The sequence below is a fragment of the Myotis lucifugus genome, unplaced genomic scaffold (genome assembly GCF_000147115.1).
Source record: "Myotis lucifugus unplaced genomic scaffold, Myoluc2.0 scaffold_28, whole genome shotgun sequence".
NCBI lineage: Eukaryota > Metazoa > Chordata > Mammalia > Chiroptera > Vespertilionidae > Myotis > Myotis lucifugus.
The window spans coordinates 5735945-5751406 of record NW_005871076.1 but is presented as its reverse complement, the minus strand read 5'-3'; the positions used below and the strand labels follow the sequence as shown (position 1 = coordinate 5751406).

The 15462-nt window shown below is 55.3% G+C and overlaps 1 protein-coding gene across 2 annotated transcripts in view; it reads left to right on the top strand.

Annotated features, from left to right (window-relative positions):
• The window catches only part of CXXC5 (CXXC finger protein 5), a 33456-nt gene extending 27635 nt beyond the window's left edge, over positions 1-5821 (top strand). For both annotated transcript variants that reach the window (XM_006086506.3, XM_006086505.3), the window contains exons 2-3: positions 2229-3299; positions 4776-5821. In XM_006086506.3, the coding sequence (XP_006086568.1) occupies positions 2388-3299; positions 4776-4820 (957 nt within the window). In that variant the 5' untranslated portion in view covers positions 2229-2387 and the 3' untranslated portion in view covers positions 4821-5821. The remainder of the gene's footprint in view (positions 1-2228; positions 3300-4775) is intronic.
• The last annotated feature ends 9641 nt before the right edge of the window (positions 5822-15462 follow it).

Here is a 15462-nt window from a genome sequence, read left to right as displayed (position 1 = left end):
GGGAGGTGGGGGAGGGTGGGGGGGGGGTGAGTAGAGCAAGAGCAGAGTTAATGCCGCTATCGATTTCTGCCACCAGCCAGCAGGCCGCAGAGGCGGGGGGGGGGGGGGGGGTTGGGGGGATGCGCACAGGGGCTAGGGCACAGACTGCTCCCCTCCCCAGCTCTCCAACCCGCGGGCGCCTGCCTTCTCCTGTCGGGCTGCTAGGAATGTAGTCTGGGGCTGGGTAGTTGAGCTCAGATGGGCAGGAGCTCGGTGAGTTGACTTGGGGTGATGGTCCCTGGCCTGATCTCATAGCCCTAGTCCCCAACACCTAGCCAGGGTCACTGGTGCCTGGAGGGATACTGACCTCTGAGGAGAGAGGCCGAAGAGCTAGCCTGGGCTTGGCCCTTAGGCGGTCGGGTGGAGCAAAGCTATCCTTGGGGATATATGACCCTCTTTCTCTTACTACAACTCTGACGTCTGTGACACCTGAAGCCCAGCCTGGACAGGCCCTCCTGGGTTTGTCCTGGTGGAATCTGCCAGCTTGCCCAGCTCTTCCTCACCATTCATCTACTTTCACTAGGAAGGAGCCTAGGTGGGCTGGTGCCCACTGGGGCAGGCCAAAGAGTGTCTGGCTTTCTACTAATGCCTGCCATTTGTCTCACCCTGGAGATAAGGGTTTCCCTTTCCTACACTTGCTCCTCCTCGTTACCACTGCTTAGCAGTCTTGGGGCAGAGGCCCTGCCTGCTTGGGGTCTCGATTTTCCTCTGTCTGTGCAGAGGGTTGGACTAGATGACCTCCTGGGACACGCTGAGTCCCGTGACTGGGGGATGGTGGGGTTGCCTGGGGACAAAGATGCAGTGTGTGCCGCCCCCAAGGCCAGGGCGGGGCAGGCCCAGCCAGATGTGTGCCTCCCCCTTGATCCACCAGCTGCTTAGGCTGAGCCCTGTCCTCCCGCCTCTTTTCTGGGGGTTGCTAGGCCAAGGCAAGCAGACAGGGAAGGAATGCTAGAGAGCCAGGGCTGATGAGGAAACTGCCACTCCGCTCCATCTGGAATAGTTCCTCCCAGAGCTCCTGGCCAAGGAGCCCGGCTGCTCATGTGCCTTAGTCTTGGGGCCTGAGCAGAACAGGCTCTGTCCTGGGAAGGGTCACACTGAATCTCAGTTCCAACTTGCCCCAGCCAGAGGTCCCTCCTGCCCACAGCCCAGGTCCATCTGGAAGTCAGGCTGGAACACAGCAGTGAGGCCTGAGTAGAGATAAGAGTGGTTTGAGAGTGAGAAGGAAGTGTGTGCTGATGTGTGCACAAGCGTGTCCCCCACTCTTGCAGGTGAAGGCTTGTCCTCTGGCATAGTATCCTGTCTGCCCTGTAGCAGGAGGATACATGCTCCTTGAAATACGGTTTCTGAGCTCTTATTTGGCAAATTCTGTTAAACAACAGCAAACTGTTTCTTTACCTGCAGGACTTACCAGAGCCTTGAGATCATTGATGTGATAGGAATATCCAATGAAAATCCAGGGGCAGCTTCCCACACTTTTTGGTCTACACCTTCTGTTGGTCTACCCTTCAGAGGCTGTTCCAACTCCTCTTCTCCATAGTTGGGCCAGGGAAGGAAGATTAGGAAGTAGAAGGTGACTTTATAACAGGGGTGGGCAAACTTTTTGACTCGAGGGCCACAATGGGTTCTTAAACTGGACCGGAGGGCTGGAACAAAAGCATGGATGGAGTGTTTGTGTGAACTAATATAAATTCAAAGTAAACATCATTACATAAAAGGGTACGGTCTTTTTTTTTTTTTTTTTTTTTTTTTTAGTTTTATTCATTTCAAACAGGCCGGATCCGGCCCGCGGGCCGTAGTTTGCCCACGGCTGCTTTATAATCTCCCCAAGCTCAATGAACATCTCCAGCTCTCAGCCCAGGAAGGACTGCCTGCCTCCATCAGGGTCTCCCAGATCCGAGCAAGGCAGTTCTGGCTGAGCCACTTCATTTATCATCCATGGGCTAGTCAATTCTCTTAAACCTTGTCTTCCTCATCTATAAAATAGGATATTACTAGTCATTACTTCATAGGGTTCTTGTGAGTCTTAACTGAGATAATACAAATTTAAAAATCCTACCTATGGGCGCGGGCTGGCACTTATTAAATACCTAGTGGTTGTTAGATACTGGTGGTGGTGGTGGTGGTGGTGGTGGTGGTAGAGGAGGAGATGTTTACCACTGCTCTGACACTGTATCCTCTTGTCCTGACAGAGTGAAGACACTTCCACGTGAACAGCTGACCATGTGCCTGCCCTGAGCATCGAGGCCCACCAGGCATCTCTGTTGTGGGCAGCAGGGCCCGGCATTTGTCTGAGGACTCCCACAGTTGGCAGGCTCCCCCAGCACCCGGGTCTGGGCCTCGGCCCCACCATGTCGAGCCTCAGCAGTGGCTCCCAGGACACCAGTGGCAGTAGCAGCACCACCAATGGCAGCAGTGGCAGTGGCCCAAAGGCAGGAGTGGCCAACAAGAGTGCAGCGGTGGCTACTGCTGCACCAGCCTCCGTGGCCGATGACGCACCACCCCCCGAACGTCGGAACAAAAGCGGCATCATCAGCGAACCCCTCAACAAGAGCCTGCGCCGCTCCCGCCCTCTCTCCCACTACTCTTCCTTTGGGGGCAGTGGGGGCGGTGGCGGTGGCAGCATGATGGGTGGGGAGTCTGCCGACAAGGCTGCTGCAGCCGCAGCTGCTGCCTCCCTGTTGGCCAATGGGCACGACCTGGCCGCAGCCTTGGCTGTGGACAAAAGCAACCCTACCTCAAAGCACAAAAGTGGTGCTGTGGCCAGCCTGCTGAGCAAGGCTGAGCGGGCCACGGAGCTAGCAGCTGAAGGACAGCTGACGCTGCAGCAGTTCGCGCAGTCTACGGAGATGTTAAAGCGCGTGGTGCAGGAGCACCTACCGCTGATGAGCGAGGCGGGTGCGGGCCTGCCCGACATGGAGGCCGTGGCAGGTGCCGAAGTCCTCAATGGCCAGTCCGACTTCCCCTACCTGGGCACCTTCCCCATCAACCCAGGCCTCTTCATCATGACCCCGGCGGGTGTGTTCCTGGCTGAGAGTGCGCTGCACATGGCAGGCCTGGCCGAGTACCCCATGCAGGGCGAGCTGGCCTCCGCCATCAGCTCAGGCAAGAAGAAGCGGAAACGCTGCGGCATGTGCCCGCCCTGCCGGCGGCGCATCAACTGCGAGCAGTGCAGCAGTTGTAGGAACCGAAAGACTGGCCATCAGATTTGCAAATTCAGAAAATGTGAGGAACTCAAAAAGAAGCCTTCCGCTGCTCTGGAGGTAACGGCGCCTTAGAGGGAGGTGTGTGGGCTCTTGTGTCGGTCTGGCAGTCCAAACCCACCCCCAGCCCCACCTTTCCCGCCTGGGTGAGGGTCTGGGGGACGCCCAGTCCCTGGGCTCTGGGGTTCTAGGCCAGTCTCTGAGACACCAGTTCACTGCCCCCAACATCAGAGCCACATCCTGACATCCCATTAGGTTGTAGTTTGCAAGGCAAGCATAAAACTCCAGGCAAGGGCCTCGCCTTCCCAGCCAGGCCCCCCAGGAGTTCTGGGTCAGGTATTGAGATTCCCATACACATCCCAACTTCCCAAATTCCAGACATGTCCTAAAGCTTCCTGTCTGTGACCTAAGATTCTGGGACTCTCCCCTGTCCCATTTGACAGGGTTCTGTCCCATGGACCCTGTGGCTTTAAGGTAACCCTATCACTTGTCCCTTCAGAGCCTCGTCTTTCCCCCAAGGCCACTCAAGGATAGAGCAGCTCCAGTGCTGGCAGCTCTGCTCTGAAGCCTGGAAAAACCCTGGTTCTAGACGCCTCATTGACATATTTGGGGTGCCTTGAGGCCCCAAGATCAGTCTGGTTGCACAGCCAATGACCAGGGACCTATAGGCCTGGAGTTAGGTGGTGAGCCTGGGGTGTGGGCAAGGCCTGTCCACGATGGGATTGGCTTAAAGAAGGCCAAATGGTTCCCATATGGCTCTCTCTCTGCCTCGAGGCTAGGCCTGTCCCTGTTCCCCCAGCTGTGTCAGCCCAGCTGTGGTGCCAGGCCTGGGTACAAAAGTATCTTTTCTGCCTGCTGCCCCTGCCCTGGCCCCACCCCTCTGAGTGGGCTTGATGCAAATGTCCAGAATGGTTGGAAAACAATAATGGCATCTCAGCCGTGGCTACCCACCCCCTGAGCCCCAAACCTCATATATCTGCTCTCCTGCCCAGAGAATACACCTATATGCACACAAAGGCACCCACTCTCGTCTGTTGTAGACACACACACACACCCCTGCCCAGTGCACATAGACGTAGCCTCTGAATAAACATAGCAAGTATCCTTTCTCCCCACCACAGCTCCAAACATGCTACACACCGTAGCAGAGCTCAAGGCGCCCATCCATATATGTGTTCAGTGCACACGCTTACACGTAAGCTCATTCGACAGAAACCTGCACACAGCTCCCGGGTGCACCACAGCCGCCTGGTGCTTGTGGCCTTTGGACCAGGGGAAGGGATGTTTCTGTCTGGAAGGAGGCTTCCTGGGCACAGTGGTTCAGGAGGCCTCAAGGTGCTCCAGGCCCTTCAGCGACCCAGTGGGTCAAGGCTCCTTCTCTGGCCTGGCCAGGATGGCAGGAACTCCACAGGGTGGCTGCCTTTACTCTATGCCCATCCCTCCACCATGAGACCATCCACGGGGAACATCTTTGCACCAGACCCAGCCGGACCCTGACTGAACTCTCTCCTTGTTTTTGTCTCCCGCCCCCGCCAGAAGGTGATGCTTCCGACGGGAGCCGCCTTCCGGTGGTTTCAGTGACGGCGGCGGGAACCCAAAGCTGCCCTCTCCGTGCAATGTCACTGCTCGTGTGGTCTCCGGCAAGGGATTCGGGCGAAGACAAACGGATGCACCCATCTTTAGAACCAAAAATATTCTCTCACAGATTTCATTCCTGTTTTTATATATATATATTTTTTGTTGTCGTTTTAACATCTCCACGTCCCTAGTATAAAAAGAAAAAGGAAAAAAATTTAACTGCTTTTTCGGAAGAACAACAACAAAAAAAAGAGGTAAAGACGAATCTATAAAGTACCGAGACTTCCTGGGCAAAGAATGGACAATCAGTTTCCTTCCTGTGTCGATGTCGATGTTGTCTGTGCAGGAGATGCAGTTTTGTGTAGAGAATGTAAATTTCTGTAACCTTTTGAAATCTAGTTACTAATAAGCACTACTGTAATTTAGCACAGTTTAACTCCACCCTCATTTAAACTTCCTTTGATTCTTTCTGACCATGAAATAGTGCATAGTTTGCCTGGAGAACCCACTCGCGTTTATAAAGAGAATGTTGATGGCGCCGTGTTGAAGCCCCTCTGTATCCATCCACGTGGGCAGAGCTGCCTCGAGGAGCTCACAGAGGGGGAGGGAGAAGACTCCCCAACCCCCAGGCCCAGGCCAGGCGTGCTACACCCACAGTCCCCACAACGGGGTCCCCCACCCCAACAATGATTTTGCAAAAATGAAAGTTCTGTTTGTTTATTCATTGAGATCTGGGGAGCCCATGTCTCGATAGTTCTGATCGTGATCGTGGCTACTTCCCTGAGAGAAAGTAAGTCCTTTTTTTTCCGGCCTGGCTGATGGCGACAGAAGAAAGGGCTTCTTTGCGTGGTCCCCGGCCAGTGGGGGTGGGTGCCCAGGGGGGTCCCCTTCGGCCTGGGCCCTCTTGCCCATGGCCAGCTTCCTGCTGATGAACATGCTGTTTGTATTGTTTTAGGAAACCAGGCTGTTTTGTGAATAAAACGAATGCATGTTTGTGTCATGAAGCACCGCTGGCTTCTTGCTCTTGGGTTTGGGGGGCTGCTGCTGGGCAGGGATTGTCTGGGACCACCTTGGGGGAGAAGAAGAATCACCCGGGGACATTTAGAGTGGGATCTCTTGGGAAGTGAGGCCCTCTGGATACACAAGGGGAGCAAGCAGGAGCAGCCAGCCTGGATGACAGGATGGAAATGCTATTAATCTGGCAGTGGCTGGTACTGGAGCACCTCCCCTGCCTGATTGTACCCCTGCCTCAGAACCGGAACCTCCAGGGACTTTCATTCACCTGGGGCCACCTTCTCTATTCATCTAAAGTCAACAGCACCTGATCAGTGCAAAGCAGCCAGCAGTCCTGGGGGTGGGGCTTGAGCTGCCTGTTCAGGTTCTTATCTCCTCTTACTTGCAGGGATCTAGTGCTCCCCCAACCACTGATGTGAGTCCCCAGGGTTCATAACCAGCACACACACAGGGACCCCACGTACCCCTCTTTAGGCCTGAGGGCTATTGGACTGGGGCCTAGGGTATCCCTGGCTTTGTCTCCTGTGACTATCCCCACCCCCAGAAAGTTTGTTGGCACAAGGTTGTCTGGGATCTCAGAGGTCAGATGACGGGAAGTCACCCACAGAGCCTCGTGGTCTAGGCCAGGGCAGCCTGAACCAGAAGAGATGGCTGCTGTACACCCGCCACTCTGCACATCACAGAGGCTGGCTGCAGGATGAGGCCTACCATCCACTGGACAGGGAGGCATTCTTCCCACCCAGCTGCTGGGAGCCGGCCTGAGACAGGCTAGGCTTGAGGAAGGACTTCCGGAAGATGTGGGGCCTGGCTTCAGGTGGGTGAGGGCTTTGGGGATGACGGGAGGAGCTACTTCTGAAGCTGAGTGGGCAGAGAGGTGAGGGACATGGGACGGCTCTATCGTTTCTGGGAGGGGAGCAGCAGCCATGTTGGTTGGGGTTCTGACCCTCCACCCTTGCCCGTGTGCCACAAGCTCCTTTCCAGCACCAGGAGCTCAGCAGCCTGGCCTGGCACAGCGGGGGCAGGCGGGGGAGGTGGGAGGCTGCTTTCAACTCCATCTCTGCCTGGGAAAAATTCCCTTTCATGTGGCTGCCTGTGATCTCTCCAGGCGGCTCTGCCGATGGGGGCGTCCAGCAGGGAGTAGGGGGAGGTGTTGCAGCGGGGGCACCCTCACCCCCTGCACACGGCAAACTGCAGCACCTCAGAACCTTGAAGGGATGGAAAGGATCCTCCTTGGGGGGTGGGGATGGGAAGCCTGGCCAGCAGGGGGCACCCAGGCTGGAGGCCCCTTCATGCCCCCACCTGGCTGCTGGCAACACAAAAGCTGCAGATGGCCTCGGCCAGCCCTTAGGTGCGGGGTGGATGGCTCCTGTGCCAGCCCCAAGGGGGAGGGGGGTGCCGTGACTCAGCCAGTCTGTACCTTGTATTGTGCCAACTTACAGCCCAGCCATAGCTCCTGCCCCACCCCCTGCCCCAACACACACACACACACACACACACACACACACACACACACACACACACTACAGAGAAGCCCTCACCTTGAAGGCCCTCACCTCTTCCAACTTCAGCTTTTTGCGCTCTGCTTTGTGGAAATGGTAGGTCAGCCCCCAGGCAGGGGTGGGGATAGCTGTGAGGCTGAACACATGATGAAACATGATGAAACCTCAGTTACCTCATCTGGGAAATGGGGACAATTAATAGTCTCTCTCCCATAAAGGGGCCTTCGGATGAAATGAGAAGGGCCTGGCTCATCTTAAGCGCTTGATCAATGGCAGCTGGTGGTGGTATTTTATTTATTTTTAAAATGTTTTTATTGTTTTTATTGATTTGAGAGAGAGAGAGAGAGAGAGAAGCATCAATGTGAGAGAGAAACATCAATCCAATCCCTCCTGTAGGTACCCCAACCAGGGACTGAACCTGAAACCTGGGCATGTGCCCTGACCAGAAATCCAACTGGTGACCTTTTGATGAACGGATGACGCTCAACCAACTGAGCCACACTGGCCAGGGCTGATGTTACTATTTTAAAACTATTGACCTAAATCTCACCAAGATGTCCCCCACCTTCCACCCAGGTGTGTGTCTTCCCTAAAAACCTCGCCATCCCACCTCCCACCTCACTCCTTCCCAGCAAGCCCCAGCCCTGTCTGTCTGCCTGTTGCTCCGGCTCACTGTCTCTGAAGCTCTCTCCTGATGGTCTCTGTTGGTCTCTGTCTCTTCTGTGTCTCTGAGCCACCATGTCTCTCATGTTTCTCCATCTCTGTATCCTGTCCCTCCCTGCCTTTCTCTTACAGGTTCATCCCTGCTGCTCTCCTGTCTGACAGAGAAGTATTTAGGGGCGGCTTCCCCGGGAAGTATGCCCAGTTCCCCTCCCCAGGAGGTGCTCTCAGCTCCGCTCTGCTACAGTTGGGAGCCTGACCTCCTAGTGACCCAGGAACCTTTACCTGGGTGGCAGGGAGTGGTGGGATAGGCTGGAGTGCACAAGGGCTGGAGTCAAAACCAGCCTCCATGCAGCCAAGTGGTGTGGCGTGCGTGCGTGCGTGTGTGTGTGTGTGTGTGTGTGAGAGAGAGAGAGAGAGAGAGAGAGAGAGGTGCTTAAAGGCCCTGGCAACCATGTGAGGCCTTGTGTGACACTGAGTGTGTCATGCAAATGGGTCTCTGACAGTGTGTGGTAAACTATGATGTGAGACCTCTTGTGGCTGTGGGTTAGTATATGATGTCAGCAGCCACACTTTGGGATATTCTGTGACATTGCATGTGTAATCCTGTAACACTGTACAATTCTGTAACAGACCCAGTGTGATACCAGGGTGTACAACTGAGTGTGTGACATTGAGTGATTCTATATGTGGGACATTGGATATGCAGCATTGATCATGTATGGCATACATGACCCTATGACAGACACTGGATGATTCTATATGGTTTGTGACATTGAGTCTGGGGGGCCATCAGGGTGTGGCCCTGAGACTGACATCAGCGATTCTGTATGATTGTGTGATGCTGGCCTGCGACCCTGTGGTAGTGCCCTGGGTGTGTGTGTGCTCATGACGTTGTATGTCAGTGTGCACCTGTGACCCTCAGTAATGACGACACTGTGTGCCTTGTGTGTCTTTGTCTACAGCATTTCCTGGCTCTCTTCCCTGACAGCCATGCAGCTCTGGGGACAGAGTGGGGGCCCTGGCAGCCCATGACCCCCAGCCTGGTTCTGAGGCCCAGCCTGGGTGGGAGAGCTGGCGTGGGGGCAGCAGGCACAGTTCCCACGGCCACCACGGCCCCTCTCCCAGCCCCACCACAGGGCTTCAGCTCCACAGCATATCCTGGCAACCCCAGCCTCTTTGTTCTCTGTGGCCGCCAAAGGCCTCCCCCACCCCAGCCTGCCCAGTGCTTGCCAGGCGCCCCCTCCTCCCCACAGCAGCCGGGCTTGGCCTGACCTAGTCCCTGGCTGCCCTTATTCTCCCCTCCCTGCCTGGGGCCCCTGTCTCCTGCCCTGAACCTGACGCAACAGTCCAGACCGGGCCTTTGAACCTCTGCTATGAGCTTGCTGTGGCCGGTCATGTCGTGCAGGAAGAAGGATGCAGGAAAGCTGTAGTGTGCTGGGTAATTGTGGGCCAGGAGCTAAGCTCTCTTATATGGGTACTTCTCAGCCCAAGGCTAGTTGGAGGCTGCCTTCAGTCTGGGACAGTTTCAATTGGCGAGTAAGTTTGCTTCTTTGGCTCCAGAAAGTCATCAGGATGGGGATTATTCCGCATTTTATAGGTGAGAAACCGAAGCCCAGAGAGAGTATGTGACATGCCAGGTCACAGAGCAAGATGGTAGCAGGGTCCTAATTAGAACTTGGCTCTTGGCTGCCAGACCCCTGCGCCAAACTAGGCTGCTTTGGAAGAATCAGCTTCCTCAATGGACAGGAAAGGGGGTCTGGGAATCTGGACACACTGGTCCTCTTTATTTCTTGGTCACCTGGTGACCATGTGTCAAAGTCATGGTGTGTGTGTGTGTGTGTGTGTGCACGCTTGCTCCCATGCCCTTGCTGGGTGACCTTGGCCAAATGCCCTTGGCCTCTCTGTTCCCAAGAAAGAAGGGCCAGAGGTTGTGGGGTGGGGCACGGGCAGGGTGCTTTACAGAACAACAAGGTCGCCTCATAGTGCCACGACGCACAGCATCTCCAATAGGGACGTGGGCTTGGTGGTTCAGGGGGATAGATTCTGGCTTGAGGCCCCAGCCTTGATTCCCAGGCTAAACCTAGCTCGGCTGTCACAAAGAAGGAGGTGGTAATGGCCGCACGACTCTGCTGTAGTCAAGGCCACTTCAGCCTGACCTGATTGCAGCATCAGCTCCCACTCCCTCCCAGGTGCCAGAGATGGATGGATGGATGGAGGTCACGGTGCAGCCCGCCCCAGTCCCCCACTGCCCACCCGAAGCCCTTTGCTGACAGGCACTGCTGACAACAGCCACGGTGGGGGAGGACAACCAAGGCGGGGGAGGGCCGGGCAGGCACCAGCATGTTAATAATGCAGACCTTGGCCCAGGCACCCTGCAGGCAGGTAACGGCACAGAGAGGTCCTGCTGTCCCACCAAGGTCACACAGCCCTCCAGTCCAGGGGGTTATGTCCCAGAGGTCCACAACCCCCTGAGGACCCCGGGAAGGCTCTTTCTGCCACTGAGTGGAGATGGCTGGGGAAAGTGGAGGGGGTGTGGGAGGGTCCCCTGAGGCCACCGACCCAGCTGCCAGAGCGGACACTTTCATCTCTTCGCCTGTCGACCTGCCATCCCTCAGCGGCATTAAATTCCCCTCCTGCCAGAGAACAAGGGCTGCCTCAGATTCCAGGCAGCAGGGCGTGAAGATGGGGCGGGCCCAGGGGAGGAGAGCTGGTCCTCCAGGTTCCAGGCCTGGGTGCAGAGCTCCTGCGCTGGGGGCAGGGCATTGGTCTGTGGGTTCTGGTGCCCAGCTACCCTGGTCAGATGAGGTCTATTTCCTGTTGCCTTTTCCTGACTGATGCCTTCCTTCCCGGTCAGGCGTTACCTCCTCAGGAGCCTTCTTAAGCCTTGCAGGCCAGGACTAGAGTCCCTGTGCTACCCCCACCACCACACTGATCACTCTGGGTGACATCACCTGGCTTCAGGGGTGTGGTCTACAGCACCGGCACCAGAAAACCTGTGTGGACTGAATAAACACCTTATCTCCTCTTTCTGGGCATTTTTTTTCCTCATGCATTTCCAATTCTAATTGGAGTGTTGTTCACTGGTGAGGGGAAACTTACTAGAAAGAGCCCCTTTCCTCAGCCCCTAGCTCACTGAATCCTCACACTCAGTTATCCCATTTTATAGATGAGAACGTTGAGGTTCAGAGAGGTAGAAGCAAGCATACACAAGGTCACACAGCCGGGCTCCTCTGTTTTCAGAAGCGGGCTTTTAAACACCTGGTTATGCTTCAGGCTTTGACCGGAAGGAACCCCCACCCCCACCCCACTTGCTGCTTGTGGTCCTGCCCAGACGTGGAAGTAGGGTCAAGCATGACTTCCTTGAACTTTTATGCACTTTCTAACTTTTTTTTTTTTTGCAGTAAACATATATTGCTTTACAAATCAGAAAAACCGCCCTCACTGGTTTGGCTCAGTGGATAGAGCATCGGCCTGTGGACTGAAGGGTCCCGGGTTCGATTCCAGTCAAGGGCACATGCCGGGGTTTCAAGCTTTATCCTGGGTAGGGGGCGTGCAGGAAGCAGCCAATCAATGATTCTCTCTCATCATTGATGTTTCTATCTCTCTCTCCCAGTCCCTTCCTCTCTGAAATCAATAAAAAAAGAAACCCAATAAAGTTAGTTAACACGTTCGTAAGCCCAGAAAGGTTTGGGAACAAAGAGGACTGTATGGAGTGAAGGTAGGGGGGTGGTGAAATAATGAAACGACAGGGTTTGGGTATTTGGGGGATGAAAGTGGGTGCAGCTTGACTCTGCAAAGGCTTCCTCCTCTCCACCTCCCTGGGGTCTTTCTACCACACTCCCAGCCCCTCGCCCAGCTCAGGCCTGCCCAGGAGCGGGCACCACCCGTGGCTGAGTTTTGGCTGTGTCACAGTGGGATCCACAGGCAGCTGCTGGGGTCCTGGAGGAGTGGCTTGGAGAGTGAGGGCAAGGGTGGTGCCCACTGTTGATAAGGCAACAGAGCCTTCGGTAGCCAGGACACAGTGAAGCCATGGAAACGGGGCCAAGGTGTGAGGCTGGCTCAGCTGCTTCCCCCAGGTGGCCGCCTCCCAGGCCTGGCAGGGGCCCAGCAAGACAGGTCCACCCACTCCCTGACCTCCTGCCAGGCTTGGGCAGGCGGCTGGGCAGGCTTGATGTCACCCCAGCTCACTTTCCCCAGGGCCAAGCTAGGGTCAAGCTTTGGATCTGAGAGGGGAGAGCTGAGGACAGAGGCAAGGGTGCTCTGAATCCTGGGTCCCAAAGCTCCCTGACCCCATTCGGTCCCTCCCACCTTCTCCCACTCCCCTGCTTTCATATAAATATGTGTACATTATTTACCTTAAGCATTTTGATAAATCATAATAGCAGAGACATCTGCTGTCAAAACTGCAAACTGCATTTGGGGCTCAGCTGGCGACCAGGGCTTGAGGCCACCAGGGGTACAAGGGCTCTGATGGCCTGAGGGGGATAATATGGACGACCCCCACACACACACACCCTTCATCTAGGGCTGGACCTTGAAGGGGATCCAGGCCCCATCCTTTGGACCTCTCTTCTCCAGCTGCTGACCACGAAACCTTCCCAAGGAAGCCCCCCTCCCCACTGTGTTTCTTCCTTCCTGCTTCCCTCTGCCTCAGAATTAATGCAGCCGTGACAGCGGCTGTGAGAAGTCCCCGAGCGGAGATTAACTCCCCGGGCAGTGCGGGCGGGGTTGACCATGGGAGGCTGAGGAGTGGGGGGCTGACGCACAGGCCTCACAAGATTAATCACCCTGCAGCCAGCCTCATCACGAGCCTGCCCTGCCTCCTGCAGCCCCCAGGCCCCCGGTCCAATTGGTGGGAGGATTTTGGGAACCTAGACTGAGTTACTTTCTCATTTTCTCTCCGGTTCCTGGGCTCTCAGGGACCCTGAGGGCCAAGCAGCAATCCTGTGGCTTCTTTCCCTTCCCTGTTGCCACGTTGGCTCAGCAACGCGAGAAGGGGGAGGCTCTTACCCTTGCCCGTGTACCTACCTCCTGCTGGTCCTACTGGTCCCACTGGCCTGCTAGCACCCCAAAGCAGAGCTGGGGGTTGGGGAAGTCAAAGAAGAGCACAGTGGATCTGTTGGCTTTAGGGCTGATGGGCCTGCTGTCCAGCCAGCCCCCTCTAACCATACTGGTGGGTCTGTGGAGGTGGTGGAAAGAGGGGATCCTGGGTAGATACAGAGTAAGGTTGCTGCTTGATAAAGCACTGGGGTCAAGGATCTGTGTATTGGCCTTTCTCGGCCAGTCACCTACTTACAAAGTCTTTTAGGGGTTGCAGCTAATGGGATTGAGGTTAGACACGGGAGTAAAATTCCCCAGGAAGACAGGACCTAAGGGAGGTTGAGCTGTGGTTGGAGTCAGCCTTGACTCTGCAAGTCTGGCTGGAGAACCCTCTCCTGGGCACCCACTGCCTCAGGGGCCCCCGGGTTCAGGAACTCTGCTCGGATCATACTAGATGAATTCTGTTTACTTGCTGGTCTTCCCAGCTAGAAGGTGAGCTCCAAGGGGGAGGAGATTGTCCACCTGGTATGTTAGGTGCTTAATATTAAATAAATGGATGAATTAAAGGTAGAGGACATTGGTTGGCCCGCTATGTATAAGGACCTGGAGAAAGAAACTGCTGGGTGTGAACTTGAGGATTCCAAATTCAGTGCCACAGGCCGGTCACTGCCAAGAAGGGGCCTCAAGAGAAAAGGGGGCCTGCAGCTGGGTACCAAGTTGACACAGGCTGTGTGACGTTCTACAAGAGGCTTCCTTCTCAGCGCCTTGGTTTACTCATCAGCAAGTAACATCACTTCCCAGAGATACTTTGAGGGTAGAATGGGAAGTCCTGTGTGAAAGGTCCTTGTGAACTCTTCAGCCTGTACTCCTTGATGAGCAATAGATCTGGGTGGATCGGAAGAGCCAAGAAGGCTTCTTGAAGGAGGTGTGGGTGCAGCTACACTTACCTAGGCAATCTGAAGACGGGTACTTCTGGGACAGCAAGGAGACCATACTGGAGGGAGCTTAGCAGACTGTGGAGTCAATCTCAAGCTCCAGGATAAGTGATATATTTTGTCTCGGGGACAGTGGGGACCAATGATGGTTCTGGAACCTGGGCAGCTTTTTGAGGGACTCAGGTCTGGAGGAAAGCCTCCAGTCAACCTGGGTATTGGGACACGTTCCCAGCCCCACTCTGGGCCCCTGCGACTGGAGTGGGAAGTCACGAGGAGGCCTTAATTCCTGCCGTGTCCCCGTCCAGAGGAACTACAACATATTCTGTATTAGAAAGTGGGGGCGAGGCTTGATAAGAAGTGACCTGTCGGTTTTAGGGCCTTGACCATTCATTACAGGATGGGGAATTCAAGTTATGAAAAGGCCAGGCTGGTTGAAGGGTTTCTGGACCCATTCACTTCCTAGAGATGGGATAAGGGGATATCTGGGCCCACCTCTTACCCTCCTACACCCTAGCCTAGAAGCTGCAGAGACTGGGCTAGGAAGCAAGGGTCTAGGATTTCCATCCAAACTCTACACCCTAGCTCCGTCGTCGGCAAACTGCGGCTCGCGAGCCATATGCAGATTTTTGGCCCCTTGAGTGTGGCTCTTCCTAAGCCTTAGGGGTACCCTAATTAAGTTAATAACAATGTACCTACCTATATAGTTTAAGTTTAAAAAATTCGGCTCTCAAAAGAAATTTCAATCGTTGTACTGTTGATATTTGGCTCTGTTGACTAATGAGTTTGCCGACCACTGCCCTAGCTGGCTTCATGATCACATGACCAAAGGATAGCCAGCCCTTCCTATGCCTAGCTTTCCCAATCATTGTAATGGAGTCCCTTCCACATCAATCAACCAAAGTTCTAGGCTTTTCCTTGGCGTTCAGGCCTCAGAAGGGAGCTGTAATTTTGGGGTCCTTCACTCCAGCCTCTTCTGCCACCTGTGTGTTGGGCCCCCTCCCTTCTCCTGCTTTGCCACCCACACACCCCTCACCCCTGACCCTGTGGCCAGTAGCCTCTGCTGTTGTCATCCGTTGTCATGGGAACCTCACAGCTCTGACCTGGTGGTACAGGAGAGAGCTGACCTGGAGCTTCTAGCAGGCGAAGCCGAGGGTAGCAGGGGGTGAGATGGGAAATGCTTGTCCCTGCCAGCTTGACTTGGTAAAGGGGGTACTGGAAAGATGACCCGGATGGAGTGTGCTGGGGTGCAGGGTCTCAGGGCCTGGCCCCTCCCAGTCTCTGAGGTAGCTACCCTTTTCCAGGCTGGCCCTCCAACCCCCCAAAATCAGATCCAGGCTGATGGTGGTAGGAAGGGGTGGTGGGGACCTTCCCATTTCCCTCACTGCCGATGGTTGCTCAGAGCCCTGAGCTCAGCTCATTCTCAAGGCTAAAAATACCAGGGAGGCGGCATTGGCAGCTCCCCTGACACCTGTCCAACCCCCCCCCCCCCGCCCG